General features: G+C 38.3%; 1 protein-coding gene across 1 annotated transcript; it reads left to right on the top strand.

Annotated features, from left to right (window-relative positions):
* Positions 1-42: 42 nt before the first annotated feature.
* On the top strand, positions 43-1395 carry LOC126371616 (tyramine/octopamine receptor-like). The gene has a single exon (XM_050016932.1). It carries the CDS (start codon positions 43-45, stop codon positions 1393-1395), a length of 1353 nt encoding a protein of 450 aa, XP_049872889.1.
* Positions 1396-23555: the final 22160 nt, after the last annotated feature.

The raw sequence follows: 23555 nt of genomic DNA, 5'->3' as shown, positions 1-23555 counted from the left end.
ATGTAAAAGAATACATATCGTCATCAAGTGAAGCTCAACAATATGAATGACGGTTTAACAGCTTTGGAATATTACGTATACAATATTACGGAGAATTACAATAAGTCAACATTTTTGGAAGATAATTGTTTGGGGAACAATTTCTTCCACAATTCTAGTTTCGGATTTGAGATTGCCGTGTCAGAATGGGAAGCGCTAGCAACGATATCGGTGTTATCGACAGTTATTCTGGGGACAATATTTGGCAATATTTTGGTGATTCTGGGAGTCTTCACTCACAAGCCGCTCAGGATCGTGCAGAACTTTTTCATTGTGTCTCTCGCCGTTGCAGACTTGGCAGTCGCCATACTCGTCATGCCCCTGAACGTTGCATACTCAACACTAGGACGATGGCTGTGGGGAAAACATTTGTGCAAGATCTGGCTGACTTCCGACATAATGTGTTGCACTTCTTCAATTCTAAATCTATGTGCCATTGCGCTTGATCGATATTGGGCAATTACTGATCCAATCAAATACGCAAACAAACGGACCTTAAAAAGAGTAGTTCTACAAATAGCAGGCGTCTGGATTCTATCGCTGGTAATCAGTTCTCCGCCCCTTCTTGGATGGAATGACTGGCCTGATGAATTTTCAGATGAAACTCCTTGCCAATTAACATCAGAACCTGGATATGTCGTCTACTCTTCGCTCGGATCATTCTTCATTCCTTTGGCCATAATGACAATAGTTTATATTAAAATTTACGTCGCTGCTAAACAAAGACTCAGAAGACGATACTTAGGGGCTCGCATTTATAAAAAACGCTCGGTTGTAGTAGAAAATCAAGAAGAGAGCCAGGAGAATAGAGAAGACTCCGAGAATGAATCGGATAGTGGGGAGAGCGTGAACCGTTGCCAGAGAAAAACTTTTATGGATATTAAGAAGAATTTTTTTATGCCATTATTGTTATTAAATGACCCAGCAACTCGCCAACGGTTGCAACTTGATATTCAACAGACATCATCGGAGAGCTGCAAGACCACAGTAATGGGCTCTTTTAAGAGACTGAGCAAGAAGCGGAAGGCGGGGAGACCCCTGCTTGCTAGTGTGAATAACAGCGGTGATGTGGTGCATCAATTTATAGAGCAGAAGCAGAAAATTTCCTTGTCGAAGGAGCGTCGCGCGGCTAGAACCCTGGGTATTATAATGGGGTCTTTCGTCATCTGCTGGATGCCGTTCTTCCTCATGTACATTGCGCTGCCTTTCTGCCCGTGGTGCTGCCCTGATAACAAGTTAATTAATTTCATAACATGGTTGGGTTATGTGAACTCTACTCTGAACCCCATAATTTATACAATATTTAATTTAGACTTTCGAAAAGCTTTCAAAAAGTTGTTAGGGATGAGAGTGTGATTATTTATAATGGAGATAATAATGCATTTGTGTGTAACGTTAAAATGTAAGGAAAGTAAAAGTGTAGCGGGTCAATTTTGGTTTTCTTGACAGATGTTGTGTGTCCCTTGTTGTTAGTAAAGACAAACAATAGGTACGGGTAGGGACGGACTGTGTTCATCTAATTGTGTTGTTGAAAAGTGGACTGGAATGGGGAAAAGGGGCCGGGTCGGGTCTCTCACGGATGAGTGTTGTTAGTTGCGTCGGACACTCGAGCCGCCCTGACACATCTTTTAATTGGTATACTTCACATAATGTATTGTTCCAGTTTTAGCTCCATATACAAGAATCTTGTGCAAAGTAAGAACAACGAGAGCTGTCAAGAAGAATGCTTTAAATGGGTATTTAAAAATATGCGACGAATATATTGCTGAACATAACACTTAAATCGAATTCAAAGTGAGTAAAAATAAAAAGACCCTTTGAAGTATATTTGTTGAAGTACTTAAAGATCTTTACATTTATAGAATTTTAGCTAGTTCTGAATATCTGGCGACTAATTAATGCTATCAATCATCTGTAGCTGTTGCCATCGTAGGCTGGAGACAACGTGATGAATTGCCTGCCGCCGTGTAAATTATTTCACATGTTTAATTGAACAATGAATTACACAATTACAGTTACACGTCTCAAGGCACCGAGGTTGATTTACTCATTTACACACGTACATTTTACCATCCTCTTGTGGGTTTGTCTTGAAGCTCTTTGTAAACGAATGGAGAGGATAAATCCTTTATATGAGCAAAACAGAGCGTGAAATTCTTAACTAGATTGTCGGGGATATTTTTAATTTACAATTTCAGTTTAAGTTTATAAAGGCTTTTTATATACTTACCCTGCGACTGTTCAATTATTTAACTTAAATTAACAAGATAAACTAAGTTTTTAGTGCCTAACTTATTTCTTAAAATAAAGATGCGACAAAGATGTGAAAACGAAACCTTAAAATATAAAATTGGATAAAAATGAAGTAGATAGGTAAGTCAATATAATCCGTAAGCTGCCGGTGGGTGCCAATTTATTTTTCAATTTTATGACAGGAACAAGAGCAGACTTATTGAGATTCAGGTTTGGGACTAAAACCAGAGGCCAAAACAATGAAAGATAGACTTTTTAAAATATCAACTTGCCAGATCGCAACAAAATTAAAGCGGAACACAGCAGGGGGATTCTTGTTCATGTTTATAAATTATTTCCTGGGGAACGTTAGGAAAATAATATACCTGCTTACTAAGATATATTGGTATATTATACCCACGCAGAAGGAAAATATTATATAATTTAGTAGGTATATATAAGGATTTTATACGGGTCGATACGTGATATTTAACAAAGTAAAAATAATTACTTTATTATTTTGGTTTTCCCCAAGTTTGGCGACGATAAGTGGGTGGGTTGTAATCTTTAGCACGACACGTCTGTTGTTGACGATAAGCAGCTGAACGTATTCAAATAGTATAACCTACTTATACTTATCAATATTTTCACGGTATACAGGATGTTAATGTGCGTGTGGGTGACAGGCAATGCAGGACGGAAGGGGCAAGTCACAGGGACTATAACCCCGAATCTAACTGTCTGTACTTAATAGAAATAGACTACTCTGGGCGCCATCCCACTCGCGTCAAACAGAGTGATGCGGGGCGGAAGACAAGAGGAAAGCCACTGTCCTATTTTTCCCTAAAAAGTAGCATGGAGAGGAATGCTATACTTACCGACAAGAGTGTGGTTCTTAAATTAGTGATGATACAAGGTGTTAGTAACTTTGGGGGATGATTCAGATCATTATTCTGAATTGATATCAAATCGAATTTCCTGTCGCAAAATTCACGGTAATTTTAGTATTTACTTAAATTATTTTCAGTTTCATATCGTGTTTTATGCTGTATACAATCCAAATTTAAAGTTAAAGAATAAAAATGACAATGGTAAAAAACTATCAATGTAAATCGAACAATGCGAATAATCGCTAGACTATGTGTATGTAGAGACTGTTTGCATTGTTCGATTTATATTGCGGCGTAGCCAAAATTAAAAATTTTAATTAAACATTTCCGACAAGAATAATGCTTACCATCGTTTTTAGTACAATCAAACAGACGACGTTCTTACTTTTATTTTCTCGCTCTTATTTTTTGACATATTATATGACTTCGTAATATTCTTCAAGCATTTTAAGATTGTTGAAGGTTTTAGTGGAAATGACCTCAATATCTGAAAGGTTGTACTATGTATATTGTTTGGTTTCTCGGAATGTTTTTCCTAGGAGTAATCACTTCCATGTGATTTTCTTGCGCGTATTTATGTTTAAATCTAGGTAAGGCTTCATATTCGTCGCTTGAGACTTTCTTTTGTGACTAAATGAAATAAAATAATTCCTAAAAAAAAAAGACGAAAGAAAGTGTGAAATTGTATCATTCCTACATACCTACGCTTGTTGCAAACACTATAGCTGGAGCATAGCAAAACTATAGATACTTAACTAATACATACTTACCCATAAGATTACATTACAATGTGCTCTTGAAAATGCAAAATAGTTAGGTAGGTTACTAACTTGCATCACATTAGCATAACAGAATAAGGAACAATACTAAGTATAGAAGTAGTTCCGTGCTTCGGAAGGCACGTTAAGCCGTTGGTCCCGGCTGCATTAGCAGTCGTTAATAACCACCGATCCGCACTGGGCCCGCGTGGTGGTTTAAGGCCCGATCTCCTTATCCATCTATAGGGAAGGCCCGTGCCCCAGCAGTGGGGACGTTAATGGGCTGATGATGATGATGACTAAGTATAGAACGGCATCATCAGCAGCGGTAGCCCTGTTGGTAGAACGTTTGCCTCTCACTTTAAGGTCGCAGGTTCGAATCCAGTAAAGGGCGAATGACGAATTTGTTTTCGAATTCATATTTGGATCATAAATGATTATCACGTGCTCAGCGGTGAGAGAAAACATCGTGAGGAAACCCACATTCCCGAGAAATGCATTTTCGATGTGACCTAACCTGTATTGGGCTGGTTTTCCCTTCGCTAGTTGGAAGGTCAGACAGGCAGTCGCTTCTGTAAAAACCAGACTTGTTAAATCTTCAGGTTAGGTAAGCGGGCCCTGTGAAAAACTGGATAATGCTAGGGGGATGACTACGTATAGAACGGCAAATTTCCGTTTCCCGTGCGCGTGTACAATAACGTAAATGTGTAGTGTTTGTGTAAAACGGAGTGTTTTGTATGAAGTGTTCTATATATATATATAGAACACTTAATAATATAATATAATATTATTTCTTTAGATAAGTATATATTATTTATTATACCTTTTTTCTTTTTTTTTGGTTATGTTGGTATCATTATAATTATGTTTATTGCACCAGCCCGTGCTCTGAATAATCTTCTTTCACCCTACGGTTGCCTGGCAGAAATTGCTGTTTAGCAATAAGGCCGCCTATTGTGCTTATGTTTTATTCGTATGTTTATGTCCTTTATATATGTTCTTGTGCAATAAAGTATTATTGATTGATTGAAGTGTCCGGGGTGTGACATTGCCGGTTTCGCGCCCAACTGGGCACCCTCAGGCCCGTTGTCTTAAACGTTGTACCGGGTGAAAGCTTTCAGCGCTCCCCATTTTATCGGCCAAGTAGTTAATGCCATCTGCGGCAAATCTACAATAAGTCACGTCAAACAAAAATCTTTACCGTACAACTTCAAAACACTGTTAATATGGACACTGACGCTGACAGTGTGTTGCCTACCCAACTCAATATCGCGTCATAAATCCATAATTTTATCGAATCGTATCTTATTTTCGTTTGACATTTATTAGATGTTTGAATCCATAAAGTATCCTTATCCTTATATTTCGTATCTTCTTCTCTCGTGTGGGCAGTGAGGTGGATTGCCAACCTCATCAACGCTGGTGTCAGGGTTACTATTGAGCTGCCAAAGGCCACTCACATGACTAATGTTACGACTACTTACTTACCTACATCAGTAAGTAATAACCGGGACCAACGGCTTAACGTGCCTTCCGAAGCACGGATCATTTTATTTTCAGACAATCAGGTGATCAGCCTGTAATGTCCTAACCAAACTAGGGATTACAAAGTAATTTTGTGATATTTCTCCACCGGGATTCGAACCCGGGACTTCCAAATTGTTAAGCCTAACGCTCAACCAATAGGCCACGGAGGCCGTTAATATTTCGTATTATAGAAACAGTTTGTATCAACCTACGATCGATACGAAGATAACTCACCAGTTTATTTATACCAGGGATCTATGTTGTCATCTAATGGAATTACATCGGCCAATTTATTATCAAAGTAATTAAAACTATGCTAAGGGTTAATGACGTAATTACGATACTGATTGCCCACTACCATGAAATTCGTATTAATTAGTTTGTTCTTCGACTGAAGGGTTGAGATCTTACTTTGTTTTGACAGACAGATACATACATACATACATAAACTCACGCCTATTTCCCACCGGGGTAAGCAGAGACTATAGAATTCCATTTGCTTTGATCCTGACACACTTCTCTTGCTTCCTCCACATTCATCAATCGCTTCATACACGCACGCCGGTTCAGAGTAGATCGTATTGAACCTTTTCTAAGGACATCCCCAATTGACAGACAGATATATGCAACTCATGCCTGTAATCTGTACCGGGGCGAGCAGAGCCGTATAAATTTTCAGAAAACAATTTTACGGGTGTGAATTTAATAAAAACTTCCGTGGTCCCGGGTTCTAATTTCCGGTGGGGACAAACCACAAAAAACACTTTCTGATCCTAATTTGGATAGGAAACTGCAGGCTGATCACCTGATTGTTCAAAAGTAGAATGATCAGTGTTTCGGAAGGCACGTTAAGCGGTTGGTCCCGGTTACTAATCATTGATGTAAGTAAGTAGTCGTTACATGAGTCACGTCAGCGGTCTTTAGCAGCTCAATAATTGACACCACGGTTGATGAGGTTGGTCTTCCACCTCACAACCCATAGGATAGATGAAGAAGGGACGGAAATAAGCAAGGGGACAACCACGCGGCTGCGGAAACTTCATTTACCTTGTAAGGCCCGGATTTCCAGACACAATTCTGAAACAATAGGATTTGCATTTTAAAAGGCATTATATCCATAAATTATGTAAGTACAGTTAGGACAACTAAGTTGTTAACTTATAGTCGTTCAAAGATATTGATACCCTGTTTACTAAACATTTGCATTTCCATTTTAGAATAAGTCAAGTGGCTTATTTTGGTTTGACAAATAAATAAAGAGGTTCCGCAAAATTCGGTGCCCACCCTCAGGCATGTTGTCCTCAACGTTGTACCAAGTGAGAGACTTCAGCGCTCCCCATTTGTCCCGCCAAGTAGTTAATGCCATCTGCAGCAAACCTACAATAAGTTATATAAAAAAAGCATAATTCGGCATTTTTCTATCTATTGTAAATGCAGCTTAAACTAATGATTTCATTACCAAGTTAGACTGAATGAACGCGTTAGCCATTTTGTAATTAAGTATACCTACTAAATTGAATTCCGATTCCCATTTCCGTTTGTTCATAGGTGGAAAATTTAATGGTAGATCGAAAATCTATTGCGTTGTTAGCTAGAGCTTGTATCATTACTAATTGGTCGCTTTTCCATAACTGTTCCACGCGTAAAGCCTAAGCAAAGACTTAATAATGTTCTATAAGTACTGCAACATTCTGGATCGAGTGTTATGGATCGAGTGTACTGGGCATTATGAATAATGTCTTTTTTGACGTGAGTTAGTGTAATTAAACCACATAATAACGGGTTCTTACCGCGTTTAAATGGGGATATGAGACTCCCGATATTTCGACACTGTTGCAAGTGCCATGATCACGGGATGACTGATGAGATTGGAGTGGAGTAGGTAGATCCATAATATTCTATTTAATAAACGCGGTAAGAACCCGTTATTATGTGTTTTAATTATGATAATAACCGCGTAAACTTAAAACAGTGAGTTAGTGTGCATGATGTAAAATTTTTTGTTTTTTTTTTGTTTTGTGTTATCTATATTTTTAAAATGTTTTTTAAGTGCAAAAACTAGTGCTTAAAGTAGAAGTTCTTGCTTATTAATCTAAATGGTGATATTCCTCGCGGACGTATGGTGTACGAAACAGGTAAACTGGATTCAACTCCGTACAGTCATGAGCAATATAATGTACCCACTTCAGGACTCTGTCGCACTAATACATTTGATATTTAGTGAGACTTACAGTTCAATTTGTCCAAAAATTTAATATGACATGGTACCAAAGTGTATACATATTAATGCTCGTGACGGTACATCGATTTGAATATCTTTATATACCTATTACATTAGAACTTATTTCACGTATTCAAAGGAAACAAAAAGTTTCTGGAAAATTCCACGTGGTTGTGTTTGTTGTTGAATTATACCGACATTACGTACTATTGTTCATGTTGTCTTTAGTTTGCTCATTATTAGATTTATCTCGACATTATACCTAATGGCCATTAGTCAAGAGGACAATCATAAGATAATAATGAAAAACCAATACTGGGAGAAAATGATATATTTTCGACACATTTTTGTTACTGGACAAGAATTGACTTCGATATTTTTCGGGTAAGTACACGTTATTTTTCCAATAACGCTTACTTTGCTTGTCGTTTGGGATGTAATATTAACATGCTTTTAAAGTTAATGGTCTCATTTTTTCCATTGCCTAAACGCCGGTACAAAGAATTAGTAGGTAGGTATATTACCTTCTTCATTCGTGAAGGATCCGAACTTATCAACCTTGGAGTATTCTTGTAAGTAATGTTATTTTGCCAATTATATCTAATTTAATTAATGACCGTCAAAATGGCCGATAGAAACGTCAAAAGTATTTTAGAAACAGGCTGTCCGTGTTATAATTTTGTGGGCCGTAAATGGGTAGCAATTTTTGGCTCATAAATATTTCCTTATCTTGGCCTCTCTATTTTTAAATTCAGTAGGAAGCAAATGTCTGGTGATAAGCACTAGGCGGCATTAAATTAAGAGGGTAGAAATGATTGAGCACCGTTTCAACTTAAAATACTACGACAAACAACGAGTGACCGCCTATTCTGATGGTCACTTTAATTACGTCAATTTCTGTTAGCGACATGATGGATAATATTAAGATTTTTATTTAAAACAACAGCCTAGTGGTCTAGTTGTTGGAGCGTTAGGCTCACGATCTGGAGGTCCGGGTTCGATTCCCGATGGGGACATTGTCGAAATCACTTTGTGAGACTGTCCTTTGTTTGGTAAGGACTTTACAGGGTTGAATCACCTGATTGTCTGAAAAAGTAAGTTGATTACGTGCTTCGGAGGGCACATTAAGACGTTAACGTGCCCTACGTAACGTAAAAATACTTCCACCAACCCAACCCGCAGTGGAGCAGCGTGGTGGAGTATGCTCCATACCCCCCTCCGGTTATCAACAATGAGGGGAGGCCTGTGCCCAGGGTGGGACGTATATAGGCTACTTTTGTATGTTTAAAAATATATTTTATTTATTGAGGAAAATCTTAAATATCTGAATACAAATATTAGCTTATTGAGGCCAATTATATGGTTCCACTTGTAGAAGTTCCATTACTGAAGATAGATTTTGTGGTGCTTTGATCGCAAATTACATAATAGTTACTATGGCCTAAACACAGATCATAGAAACAAGGGTCAAATGCCCTCAGCACTAATAAATTACACGAGTTCGCATGTCGCTTGTTAAATCACGTCCTGTCGGCGTGTAAAGCGGTCGCACCAAGATATCTGACTCTACCACTATATCGATTTACACGCCGTTCATTGCGTAGGAATACAAGCGCTAGTTGTGGTTACGCGATATCAAAGAAGCAATGAATAACATGGAAAGTTATATAATACGATCGTTGCCTCATATTTTAATGTACTTGTTTTGTGCATACTTGGGTGCCACCGGCTATGCTCACGCGGCATCTCTCTATAATAAGAATTCTTTGGTTCTAACATAGATAGATAATTGGACGAAATGTGCAGCAACGGTTGTTAACTATTAGCATGAAGAAAAAAGCTATTAACATAAATCATCACGACTATGTTCCCAAATAGGGTACCTTCAAGAGAAATGTCCTAATACTGGTCCTACTGTAGAGAGTATGAAACATATTCTTGGAATCCTTAATCTATATGGGTGGTGGAAAACTAATTATACTTCATTAGTTAGGTACCGTAGAGTACCTACGGATTTATGAAGCGAAGTTCAATTTTCGTTTATAATTTGAGTCCCTCAAAAAAAATTGGTACTATAAAATATTGAATACAATATTAAGTAAATTAGGTATTAAGATCCTACCTAATTACCTAATTACCTAATTTACTTAATATTGTATTCAATATTTTATAGTACCAATTTATCAGTTACGGAACCTCAAGTAGTAAATGCCTCTAGCACAATACATGTACTTAACACTTTCATAGACAATAACCATGGATCAATGACCTTACATTCATAGTCCATAATATTATAACACTTGGGATCGCTACCACAGCTACCTATAGACATTCATAAACAGCCTGTATAGGTCCCATTGCTGGACATAGGTCTGCTCTCCATCAACCGGAGGGGGTATGGAGCATATTCCACCACGCTGCTGTAGTGCGAGTTGGTGAAGGCGTTCTTACAGCTACTAGTCGGAATCAACAGCTCAACGTGTCTTCCAAAGCACGGAATCATGTTACTTTTCCGGTCAGTCAACCTGGAATGACATAGCCAAACAAAGGAGTCTGATAAGTGATATCGACAATGCCCGCATCGGGAATCGAACTCGGATATCCAGATCGTGAGCCCAACGCTCTAACCACTAGACCACAGAACCTGTTCCAATCCAGTTGGAACTACATTGCTAAATAATATATAATAAGCTAAAATTAACCGTCGCGTGCTGCCAACAACGTTTGGTATTAATAAAGTTGATTATACGGTCACGAGCATTAATATGTATACACTTTGGTACCATGTCACATTAACTTTTTTGACAAATTGAACTGTAAGTCTTACTAAATGTCAAATATGTTAGTGCGACAGAGTCCTAAAGTGGGTACATCATATTGCTCATGACTGTACATTCTAATGTTCTCAGTGTACTAGATATAGTAACTCTACAATAGTATAGTAGTAGTAGTAATCAATAGTAACCCTGACACCAGTGTTACTATTCATAGAAGTTTAGAACTTATGCAAACTTGTGTAAAATTATTATTATACATGTTTCTTAATATTTATTTGTTTTATTTGTGGGCGGAAGGCAAGAGGGAAGCTACTGCCCTATTTTTCCCTAAAAAAGTAGCATGGAAAGTGCTGCACCGACAAGAGCGTGGCTCTTAAATTGATGATGATGATGATGCTTAATATTTCGTGGAATTCTTCAATGGACAATTTGGCCTAAATACATACCTACGAGTACGTATAAGGATAGGTATTACCCAATCTTACGATGTCTTCGTCGGAGTCAGTAACAGTATGGTAGTCTACTTAATTGATATTCGGCGAACGTCATCAGTTCTCTGAAAGCTAATCACACCGGAGCAGGATGGTAAGTAGACTGTGGAGCAATGCATTGTTAAAGACTAGGGCTGCAACTGTAATCGAATCGAATCGAAATTGCACCTAAACTACCTACCTATACAATATTGTAGCGTTAGAACAGCGTAGGAGGTAGTCGAGGTGCAAATTCGATTCGATTCAATTCGATTACAGTTTCAGCTTACAGAATAAAGAGGGCCGACCTAATAGTTTAAGTTTAGTTAATTAGGTACCTTGATGATGCACACAGATCCAGAAAGTGGGAATGAACATAACACAGAAAAAAATAAAATAATAAAAATAAAAGTGTTTATTTCTTGTTTTTTAAGCAACAAAAGTTATGAGGCAACCCTAGGAAGCAAGGTTAATGCTTGAATTGGGGATGTCTCGCTCTTACCCTAGTTGTTATCTATGATAGAACATAGAATGATCCAGAACATAGAACACCTAAAAGGGCTTATTACACCTACCTGTCCGACAGGCTAAATGCGTCAAGGTCACGGGTGGTTACCATGGTTACTCTCCACCAAATCGCTCGAGATCGTGGTTTCCATGGTTACGATCCGCCAATGTGCTATTAGAATACACGATCTGATTGGGAAACGGGAGTTGGTGGGGGGTAACCATGGCAACCAGCGTGACCTTGACGCATCTAGCTTGTCAGACCGGTAGGTGTAATAAGCCCAAAAGAATAATACTGCGTATAGAACGGTAAATCTCCGCCCCGCACCACTTCGTATTAGGCGCTGAGCTAGATTTACCTCACCCCCTCTGGGTCTAATTTGTCTGAAACGGCCGGCCTACGGCCTAGGAAGGAAGTTAAGAGGGAGCATGCGGACTGTTTGTCTCCCTCGCACTAACGCGTTACGTAGTACGGCACAGGGGTATAATTAGATCTTTGTAGGAGTGTCCGGGTACCTTAAAGTAGCACAAAAATGTAGTATATTTATATTATTGTTAGATAATACCAATAGGTAATATTATGTTCTTTTATGTTAAGGTATTTATAGGGCATTTCTACGGAAGGGTCTATTTTTTCTCAATTCGGTGCCGAAATTGAAATTAGGCTTTTATGAATATTTTAATAACAAATATTGAACTTTATTCCATCTTGAATCTAATGATGCAATTGGGACCAGATTTGGTGAAGTGGTTTATGAGAAAAGTTAATCACCGAATTGGGCAACCATCGAATTGAGAAAATGAAACACCGAATTGAGAAGTGGCTCAGCGAATTGAGAAAATGAATCACGGAATTGAGAAATAAGCCAGCTAATTTAGAAATGCTGTCAGTTATTATAGAAATAATGCAATGAATGACCAATAATGATGTGGTATGGGCATCTGATGAAGAGGAATGGAAGTCATATTAGATGGTATGTGGTGAGTATGAATGTGCATGGACATAGGGGGTAGGAGACGACCGAAAAAGGTGTAGATTGGATTGCGTGAGGACGGATATGTGTATGAAAGATGTATTAAGATGACGAAAGACAAACAAATGAATATCGTAAAAAATAGGAAACTTTTCCCCACGAAGGGAAGAAAATGATATATTTCATGTCTTGCCTAGGCTTGACCATGTGAGATTACACCTTCCTCACTTCCCTTTGACATGCGTATCAACGCTGGTGGAGGAAATACCCAAGCTAGGTCGCATGTTTTGCTGAATGCATCTATGAAAATAGCACCTTTGTCCCTCACATCTCAGGCCACACAAATCGGAACTACTTTCGAATGAGAAGTTGCGAAAAGGTCTATCTGAAGAATTCCCCGCTTTTTGAATAGAAAGTTCGTCATTCGATCCGACAGATGCCAGTCCGGTAGAGATTTCTGCCGCGAGAGGCTGTCGGCAATCTCGTTGAAAACACCTAGAATGTATTAAGCAAAAATTTCTATTCTGTTCCTTTGAGCAAGTTCCAGAAGTTTTGCTACTAGGTCTGTTAAGAGACTGGATCTTGTTCCCCCTGATTCCTTATATAGGACACAACCGTTTTGTTGTCGGACTGAACTCGTCGTTCTCGTAGTTGGGGTAACGTCATCTGAAATGCTCGGTATACTGCATACAGCCCTTTGCAATTTATATGCCACAAGGTTTGGCTCTTCTCCCAAACTCCGCTGATTAGAGACTCGTTGACATGAGCACCCCATCCGTTGTCTGAAGTATCTGTTGTGATGAATACTGTGCCCTGATGAAAATTGTTCGTCCTTTGTGAAGGTGTTCCAACCACCAAGAACATTTTGTCGGTATTAGAAATTTCCGTGTTTTCTGGTGTTGAGAAAGACAAATGGCTGCACGTTGAAGACGTCTGATATGTAATCTTCCTAGAGGGACCGTGAAAGATGCAAAGCCCAATTTCCCTACAAGACTTTTTCCTGTGACCCAATTCCAAGTTCCTGATTTCAATACTTCCATAAGGATACTTGTTAAGTTGTCTATTCTGCTGTCCGGAATAAAGGTTCTGTTTTTCTCTGTGTCCCACATTATCCCCAAGTAGTCTAGACAATGGGTTGGTGGGTTCAGAGATTTATTTCTGTTTATTTTCCATCCAAGCTTTTCCAGATAATTTACCACGTATAAGGTGTCTTCCTCTAACTGGTCTTTCTGTTGATTGGCTAAGAGGAAATTGTCGAGGTAAACTATCACTCTTATCCCCTTGCAAATGTGAGCGGTGCAGTCGATAGGCCGAAAGGTAGGCAAGTAAACTGAAGTTTTCTGTGTTGATGTACTATTGTCAAGAATTTTCTGTGACCTGTCTTTATAACTTTATATCTATTTTAATGTAGCATGGTATTCATCTTGTGGCAAGATAGCATTTCTTCTCTGCTCAATAGCTTCTACCTTGCGACCGCATACATATTGTAGGACATCATCCGATATATTTTTGAAACCTGAGTTTGATCCCAAAAATGTATCCTTAAGATTCTGTTTCAGAGTAGGATGTTTGGTTCAAAGTTCCTTCATAGTATTGCCAAGCGTTTCTCGTTACAATAACAAGCCGTGTAAAGTCGTCCCGAAACCGGTTTCCTGCTTTATAAAAAATAAGCTGTGGCGTTTGACAAGTTAAACTTCTTTAAGTAAGGGTTAACTCAAAAGACGTGAAAGACGAATAACGTATCTGCTTTTATGCTAGTTCACCCAACGTCAAGCACTTGATTCCCTCAAGGATCTTGTTCCTTAGTCATGGAAGCGAAATGAAAATCTTCTACATCTTCTTCAGGTAGATCCGGAGCTTTTCAGGTGAATGATTTCGTTGTATCCTCCTCAAGACATCCTTCGTGCGAACGACATTCATCGTCTGAAGTATTATCGAGCCTCTTTAAGATGTTGGAAAGCATGTCTTTCATCTCACTAAAGTTCTTTTCTAATTTATCGATCCTGGACAATTTTTTTTGATTTCGATGATGAGGATCGAACTGTAGATAGATCGTCTGTATCTTCACTATCTGCTAGCTCCTTACGGCTTAAAAGCAGTGGTTTTAATTCAGCGAGTGAAGCCACTATCAGCTCATTTAGAACAGCTGATCCTCTGATCCTTGAACTGATTTAAGGTGTGCCACTTATGAGACCTACACAAAAGGGACATCCCAGTATTTTAATTTTCATATCCGGTAGGTCTTCTCCGGGAGGGGTGTACATTATGGGCAATATGCTCTTGCAAGCTCGACTGTCGGGAGAGCGAATCTAATTGTGTTCAGAACAAGCGGGTCCAAGTTTGGGCCTAAGAGGTCTTGTCTCGTGTGAGGAATGACTTTCCACTGGAGCCATCCCTCCGGCAAATACGTTCTGGCCAACTGCTTTATTCGCTTTAAATTTTGATTGAATTATTACATCTAATACTAATAATGTTCTCAGAATAATAATAAACTAACCCTCTCCCTAACCTACTCCTTCGGGGTAACAGGCGTGATGCCATTTGTTATGTAAACATTATCAAATCTCAATTCGGTGCAAGTAATTCTCAATTCGGTGCCCCATTTTCTAGGGAATTGAGACCCATCGAATTGAGAAAATATCACATTTCATCAATTATCTAGTAAAGTTATCAATTAAATCAATTAATACAAAACATACAGTCAAATATCGCCTAAATACTTAATTAATTTAGCACATATATTATTAAATACTTCATAAACAAAATTAATATCTTCCACCGATTTTAGAATTGACCCTACCCCAAAAAAAACGAACGATTTCGACCCTTCGAAAAACTCTCCTCTATGCAGCAGTCCGCCCATCCACACATCTCGGGCACTCGGGCGCACCTGGCTCTCCACGGGAACCGGGTAGTGATGATAGTACTGCGCGTAGTTAGTGATGTAAGTTGACAAAACTTAATTTCACCGAATTGAGACACATGCTGGCTTCAAAATTAAAATATGTTATTGTACTAAAACTAAAAGGTTCACAATAAACACAAGTACGTATTTAGCTTTATTAACTATCCCTTGTTCTGTGAACGTTGGAATTATGTTTTGGAAACTAGTAGTTTAGAAGTTATGAAGCAATAACGAGTCAATTCTGGAATGGCTTCACGTCATTTTAAGCCAAATTCTGCCCGTTTTCAAACTTCGGGATTTTTTTTTTGACGCTTTTATAAAACTTTACGGTCTTCTTAATTACTCTCCACCAAGCCAAAAGTCCTATAAATACGTGAGTATTTTTTCCAAGTACGAAATTAAATGGCACAGGTACTTTTTTCACTGGAATCACTCAATCGGCTCTTCCCGTAGAAATGCCCTATAGTATAATTGAGGTAAACAAATAAAATATATTTACATACAGAAGACACGCAGTGTTAAATTTTTAAGTACATAATAGGGTAGTTTACAACTATAGTCAACTTGTTACTTTTTACTAAACGTTAAAACACGAAATTACTATGGAATTTGTATGAAAAAGCATCCTCTGACGTCATAGAAAGACGTGACAAAATGTCGCACTTTTTCTTTATTAAAATTCATGAATAAGTTAAATAGAAAAAATAAAACGTTTTTTGTCATCTTAGAGTAATCAGAATTTATCTTTGACCTAGGAAACTATTTGAATAGGAAACCAATTACACAGTACACAGTTACAGTTAGTTGGAGATGCGCTTTGAATATTCGGACTTTCAGTGCATTAACTAAGGCAGCAATCAAGTGAAACCGAAATGGCACCTCACTATACCCAGCGATTTAGTAGTAACTAGAATTTGCACTGCATGTAATATGGTGAATAGTATCTATATAACAGAGCGTAAGGGTAGTATACATTCAATGTAGAAGGTATTAATGAATACATATCAGTAAAGTGGAAATTCACTTTCTAGAAGCTTTTGGTTTAAAACTTAAGGATAGATAGATAGATAAAATACTTTATTGAGCACAATGGACACAGCATATAAGGCAAAGCACAGCAGGCGGCCTTATTGCTCATGCAGAAACTTCTTCCATGCAACCTTTGGGTAAAGGAGTACAAGTATAATAACACGATATCACGTAGGTATTCATGAGTTATTTCCTTATGGTTTTATTATACTTAATCGTATTCCATCTAAAATTGGTCCCATATAAAAAAGGGTAAAAAATGGGAAGTTTACAAACCACGATTCGAGTTTTTATTTTTGTGTTTCCTGGTTGTAAAGAAAATTCGTAGATGCTTTTCTTTTAGTTTCTTTAGAATTTTAGTCAATTTACGGGAAAATACCCATACTGATCTTCAAGAAAATTCCTTCCTAAAATATAAGTAATACATACCTACTGATTCACGCCCGTAACCAAAGTCAACTTACAGCCACTGTTGGTACAAAGTCCTAAGGTGGATATGATGATAATAATATGTTTTATGGTGACAAGGGTTCAGCCTATCACCCAAACAGACACATTTAATGTAACTAATACTAACGTAGATTTTAAGTACCTATCGCAATGTTAAGTATCGCTTTCCAATTTAAAAGTTTTCAATGGAGGACGGAGTTGTTAGCTATCTTTACAATTTTGGCATATAACTTAAGAATTCCGTACCTCGAGCCTCGGTAGCAGGCTTGCGTCAATGAGAATTACACCATTATAAACGGCGATAGGGCTCACCACAACACCTATCACGTCGGTCTAACAAAAAGCTCGATGAGATGTGAACACACAGTAACAGCCTCTGTGGTCTAGTGGTTAGGCTCACGATCTGGAGGTCCGGGGTCGATTCCCGATGGGGACATTGTCGAAATCACTTTGTGAGACTGTCCTTTGTTTGGTAAGGACTTTTCAGGCTTGAATCACCTGATTTTCCGAAAAAGTAAGATGATTCTGTGCTTCGGAGGGCCGTTGGCCCCGGCTATTAGCCGTAAAAACACCTCCACCAACCCGCATTGGAGCAGCGTGGTGGAGTATGCTCCATACCCCCTCAGGTTGATTGAGGGGAGGCCTGTGCCCAGTAGTGGGACACGTATATAGGCTGGTTATGTAGATATGTATGTATGTATGAGATGTGAATACTTAGTTTATCTCGCGATAGATATGACTAACTACCCCTAGCTTATGTTTTGTTATGTAACTTACGCCATAGAACAGCATGGGATTCCGGCAAACTTACACTGCAACATTTCCAAGTGGTCATTAGGTTTGGTTTACCTTACCTCACCTCACCGAGTTTTGGAAAGCCAGGTAATGCATGCAATATGATTAATGTATGTACCTACTTCCCGCCTCGACCGCCGCTTGCCACGGGCGCCCACAGAATTAAACCAACCGTCCAAAATTTATTAGCGTTTCGCCGAAATCTCTCGAGAGCTAGTAATAGTTCAATATGTAATATGGCATAGGCCTCATTAATAACGACTCGGTTAGCAATGAAATGGAGCATGAACTAATTAGCAAACTCGTTGACTCTTGACTATCATTCAGCCTGGCAATGACTTGGGTAAGAGGTTTTTGACACGAATAGGTACAATTTGAAATCTCATCCCAGATTTTGATCATAATATTTTTATAGACTATCAACGATTTTTTCAAAACGTATCTAGGTTTTTAAACAAACTATTTACCTGTAATACTTAGTACTCGCACTATCAGATTATTTATTTCGGCCCAATGTTCGAAATATCTCTGTGTTTGTGACAGTTTTTGTGGGTTTGTGACAATGTGCCTTAAAGAGGTCACTTCGTTACGCAGGGGAGCGTGTAACAAAACATTTGAAGAATGTTTTTATTCCTTCGCAAAGGTTATCAAAAAATAAAAGCGAGATAAGTTTCGACAAGAATAAAAAATAAAGAAACCTTAGGGAGACATTTGAGGTTCTTGCGAGCGGGGTATATAGGATCATAGGTATAAAGGACCCATGCCCCACTTGCGTAAGGCAGTAATAACCACGGATAAAAGATACCTTCCTGTAGGGCTAACACGCAAAACGTGATAAAATTTTGTCACGGTCATTCTATCGATTCTGACGATATCATCATCAGCCCATTAACGTCCCCACTGCCTATGGATGGATAGGGAGATCGGGCCTTAAACCATCACGCGGGCCCAGTGCGGATTGATGGTTATTAACGACTGCTAATGCAGCCGGGACCAACGGCTTAACGTGCCTTCCGAAGCACGGAGGAGCTGGATTTTTTTTGGTCACCCATCCTATGACCGGCCTTTGCGAAAGTTGCTTAACTTCAACAATCGCAGATCGAGCGCGTTAACCGCTGCGCCACCGAGCTCCTCACGATATAATTATGTCATTATGTCGATTGGTGCTAATATGTGAACCAAAACAAGTCTCTGTCCTGTCAAAATACGACGTAAGTCATGTTGAGGGAAAAAATATACTTATAGATTTTGACGAAATTTATTGAATCAATCGATAATTTTATTACGTTGCGCATGTTAGCCCTGGTGAGCGATTTCTTACATCATTCCCTAAAATACTAAGGTAAACCTATGCCTACGCCTTGAGGTCTCCACATTGTTAGAGTGTCTACGTTTCAGTAAACATAGGTAGGTAAGAGTATTTTTAGAAATCAATTTACCTAGAGGAAAATCCCCATCTTAATTACTTACAGGAAACCTAATACGATTAACACCGGTTTCGGGTTGATTGTAGGTAGCGGAAAAAATGTTGACAATGTTTATTTATGTAAGCGTAAGTAATAAGTAAGTAATAGGTACGGAATAATCTGTTTTACATATTTTCCATTGTAATAGTGTTCGCAAAAGACAGTAGGTATTCTGTATTTATTATTAAAATATTTCCTCTCGAACTTGTATTAATAAACCTATATAAAACATTTTTACAGACAAATTGTTTGAGTTTGAAAATATTCAGTAGGTACACGAAATGAACTAAATAAATGAAATGAAATGAATGCTCATTGTTTGAGATTCCTCTCGAGTGCACCACATTCAATCGTGTTCGAGATTTAATTATGAGACGAGAGCGAAAAAATCGTGTAAATATAAGTAAATAAATACACAATTCGAATACACAAATTTGTGTTCGAATTTTGAATTAATGCAATCGGTTTTCATAAAACAGAAAAATGACATTTTCTGTCCTGTGGGTGTTATATACTACACTCAGAGGGAAACTTGAAGTACCTGCGTGGGGTTTGTTCACCTAACCCCCCTTTAGGACTCCACCGCTCACATTTCACCTCTATAATGAGATAGAACTTCTTTAAATATTCACATATACGAAGCGGATAAAACTTTGTCAGTCTGTATTCCACCCTGTTTAATCTTCCCTTATGCCAAGTTATGTAATTAACCGAATTAGGGAAGGCTTATCCCGCGCAGATTCAATTAATTCCAGTTAGACTTTCCATACAAGATAATATATTTACACATTTTTGTATGAAATTTAATTAAAACGGGTCAAGTTCATGTTAGACTTAGGGATCCATAATTTGTGGATCCCTATCCATATAACAAATATAATAAAACCGTCGTCAATTATAATGACATTAATTGGAATCATAGGTGTATTATAGTACAGTCATGAGCAATATAATGTACCCACTTTAGGACTCTGTCGCACTAACATAATTGACATTTAGTGAGACTTACAGTTCAATTTGTCAAAAAAAGTTAATGTGACATGGTACCAAAGTGTATACATATTAATGCTCGTGACCGTACACCCACTCCTCGCCAGCTATGCTGCCGTCTCAATAGTAAGCGAGCTGAGCATAAATATATTATTTTAAGTATATTTGATTTGATTTGATAAAGTCAAATTTAGTGGTAAAGTCGGGATCCGAACCCATGACAATACGATGATCACGCGTTTTCCACATAGGGCTATCAGATTCCAATCCTAACTGACAACTTAATTTTTTGGAAATAAATGTATTTTTGGTCCTATTTAGAATTGTTTTATTGTTATTCAACTTCTTGCTGACTTGTGACCCTGGCTGTAAGTACCTAATAATAAGTATACAGAACACCGTTCCGAATACTGAGAGGGGTGATTCGGGTCATCATTCTGAATTAATATCAAGTGGAATCTGTTGCAAAACCCATATCTTTTTTGTTTTGACTACGTGATATCAACTCAGAAATATGAGCTGAATCATCCCTCAAAGTTTTCATTACGGTGTCACTGACACTCTACAGGGAATACTTATAGAATACATTAGTCGATTCTGAACCGCATGCAATCAATGCTCATCAGTATGTCACGTGCTAAACTTATGACATAATATTTGCATATCGATCGAGAAACTTGAGTGAATTCCGCTTATGCATATTAGTTCGCGGTAAGTGTGATGTAAATATTGTCGCCTGCGCTATAATATTGGCCGCTGGGTGTAGTGTGTTGACTGCTTATATTTGTACCTATCTATAAGTGTTTACCTACGTCTACCTACCTACATCTGATTGGACTCCACAAGGTCGTCAACGCGGAGGTATACCACGACCACGAGGAAGGACGAGACGCCTTCCAGAACACCTGGCTGAACGATGCCCAAGATAGAGATGGTTGGAAAGAGAAGAGGCAAGCCTCTGCCCAGCAGTGGGACGTCAATTACGCTACAGAAAAAAAAACATCTGCTTCATTTATTTTTGTAATGTACTGACTGTCGTAGGACGTACAATAACATGGATCAAGGAAAATATCGAGCGGAAACCGCCACAAGAAAAATATTTTTAGAGGCATGTGACTTAATCTGTAATTTGCCTTCGAGTTCCAATATCAGAGGACCGTCTCGTAATTTGAAAACGTCTTGTTAATTTCGCCACATCGAATTAGGTTGTCTTAAAACTAATAAGGAAAAGACGGAAACACAGGACAAAAGTAGGTAAGTACATTTGAATGTTTAGAAAAGAATGTTTGTTGCATATATCTTCCTCACTGGTGTACAGAAATGTCCACAAACGATTGTGTAAACTGTCTTACCTTTAGGCATCCGTAGTTGACATTTCACTGTCTCGTAAATACACGTGGCGAAATGTAATGGTCATGCATTTGTATGTACACGAGTGAACGGACGACTGGCGTAGCACAGTATCAGCGTAGCACAGCTACGGAGAAACGTAACGGAAAATGTTTTATTGGTTGCACAAAAGTTGCACGATATTTATTATATTTGGGTTTATGTTATTGTTACACAAGTGTTAATACTTTTATTAGAAATAACTAAAAAACTAGTAGTTATGTATAATTTCATCAAGGCAACGGCTGATTATTTTAAGTGTTTTGTTGTTATACTTAAGATAGCTTTTGCCCGCGACTTCGTCCGCGTGGCGTGTTATATAAGAGAGAGATCATTGTGTGTGTGGGAGTGCATATCAAATTTCAAGCATCTAACTTATGCAGTTTAGATTTTTTCATACAATTGTTTTCCCAATAACTCCCATTTTTCAAAATACAGCCAAAAATAAACTTTATTTTTACTAAGGTATGCATGCATGCAATCAATTGATTGAATTGATTTTTTTTTAATTGATTGTTCATTGGGTTTTAATTTTAATACACACTTCCTCTCTTCCCTTCAACGTTGCTGTGCCCTACAGGGTCCATGTTTTAGTTCCTATGCCTATGTAACACCCCATTGTACTACATGGAATGCAATAAATAATTTAATTGAATTGAATTGAAAACATCTATCTTACGCGGTTTCGATCTTTTCATACAAATGTTTTTTTCCCGCTAACTCCCGTTTCCGTGGGAATTTTGCAATATCCTGTTGCAAATAAGCTTTAAGTTAACTAAGGTACCTGCATGCCAAATTTCAAGCGTCTAACTTAAGCGGTTTAGATTTTTCATACAAAAGGATTTTCCCGCTAATTTCCGTTCCCGTGGGAATTCCGGGAATTCCTTTCTTAGTGCACCTCTACGGTACCTAAGCTATGTTCCTTCCAAATTTCAAATGCCTACGTTTAGCCGTTCAGGCTATGCGTTGATGTGTCAGTCACTGAGTCTGTCAGTTTCTCCTTTTATTTAGATTTGATTTTTTCATACAAATGTTTTTTTCCGCTAACTACCGTTCCCGTGGGAATTTTGTAATATCCTGTTGCAACTAAGCTTTAAGTGTACTAAAGTACCTGCATGCCAAATTTCAAACGTCTAACTTGAGTGGTTTAGATTTTTCATACAAAAGGATTTTCCCGCTAATTCCCGTTCCCGTGGGAATTTCGGGAATTCCTGTCTTAGTGCACCTCTACGGTACCTAAGGTATCTGCATGCCAAATTTCAAACGTCTAACTTGAGTGGTTTAGATTTTTCATACAAAAGCATTTTTCCGCTAATTCCCGTTCCCGTGGGAATTTCGGGAATTCCTTTCTTAGTACACCTCTACGGTATCTAAGGTACTTGCATGACAAATTTCAAACATCTAACTTGAATGGTTTAGATTTTTCATACAAAAGGATTTTCCCGCTAATTCCCGTTCCCGTGGGAATTTCGGGAATTCCTTTCTTAGTACACCTCTACGGTATCTAAGGTACTTGCATGACAAATTTCAAACATCTAACTTGAATGGTTTAGATTTTTCATACAAAAGGATTTTCCCGCTAATTCCCGTTCCCGTGGGAATTTCAGGAATTCCTTTCTTAGTGCACCTCTACGGTACCTAAGGTATCTGCATGCCAAATTTCAAACGTCTAACTTGAGTGGTTTAGATTTTTCCTACAAAAGGATTTTTCCGCTAATTCCCGTTCCCGTGGGAATTTCGGGAATTCCTTTCTTAGTACACTTCTACGGTATCTAAGGTACTTGCATGACAAATTTCAAACATCTAACTTGAATGGTTTAGATTTTTCATACAAAAGGATTTTTCCGCTAATTCCCGTTCCTGTGGGAATTTCGGGAATTCCTTTCTTAGTGCACCTCTACGGTATCTAAGGTACCTGCATGCCAAATTTCAAACGTCTAACTTGAGTGGTTTAGATTTTTCATACAAAAGGATTTTCCCGCTAATTCCCGTTCCCGTGAGAATTTTGGGAATTTCTTTCTTAGTGCACCTCCACGGTACCTAAGGTACCTGCATGACAAATTTCAAACGTCTAACTTGAGTGGTTTAGATTTTTCATACAAAAGGATTTTCCCGCTAATTCCCGTTCCCGTGGGA

Source organism: Pectinophora gossypiella, chromosome 12 (assembly GCF_024362695.1).
Source record: "Pectinophora gossypiella chromosome 12, ilPecGoss1.1, whole genome shotgun sequence".
NCBI lineage: Eukaryota > Metazoa > Arthropoda > Insecta > Lepidoptera > Gelechiidae > Pectinophora > Pectinophora gossypiella.
The sequence above is the reverse complement of the archived record's forward strand: the minus strand, read 5'-3'. Positions and strand labels throughout refer to the sequence as shown.

Coding starts and splice junctions, on each gene's coding strand:
- LOC126371616 (XM_050016932.1), top strand. CDS start 43: ATGAATGACGGTTTAACAGCTTTGGAATATTACGTATACAATATTACG.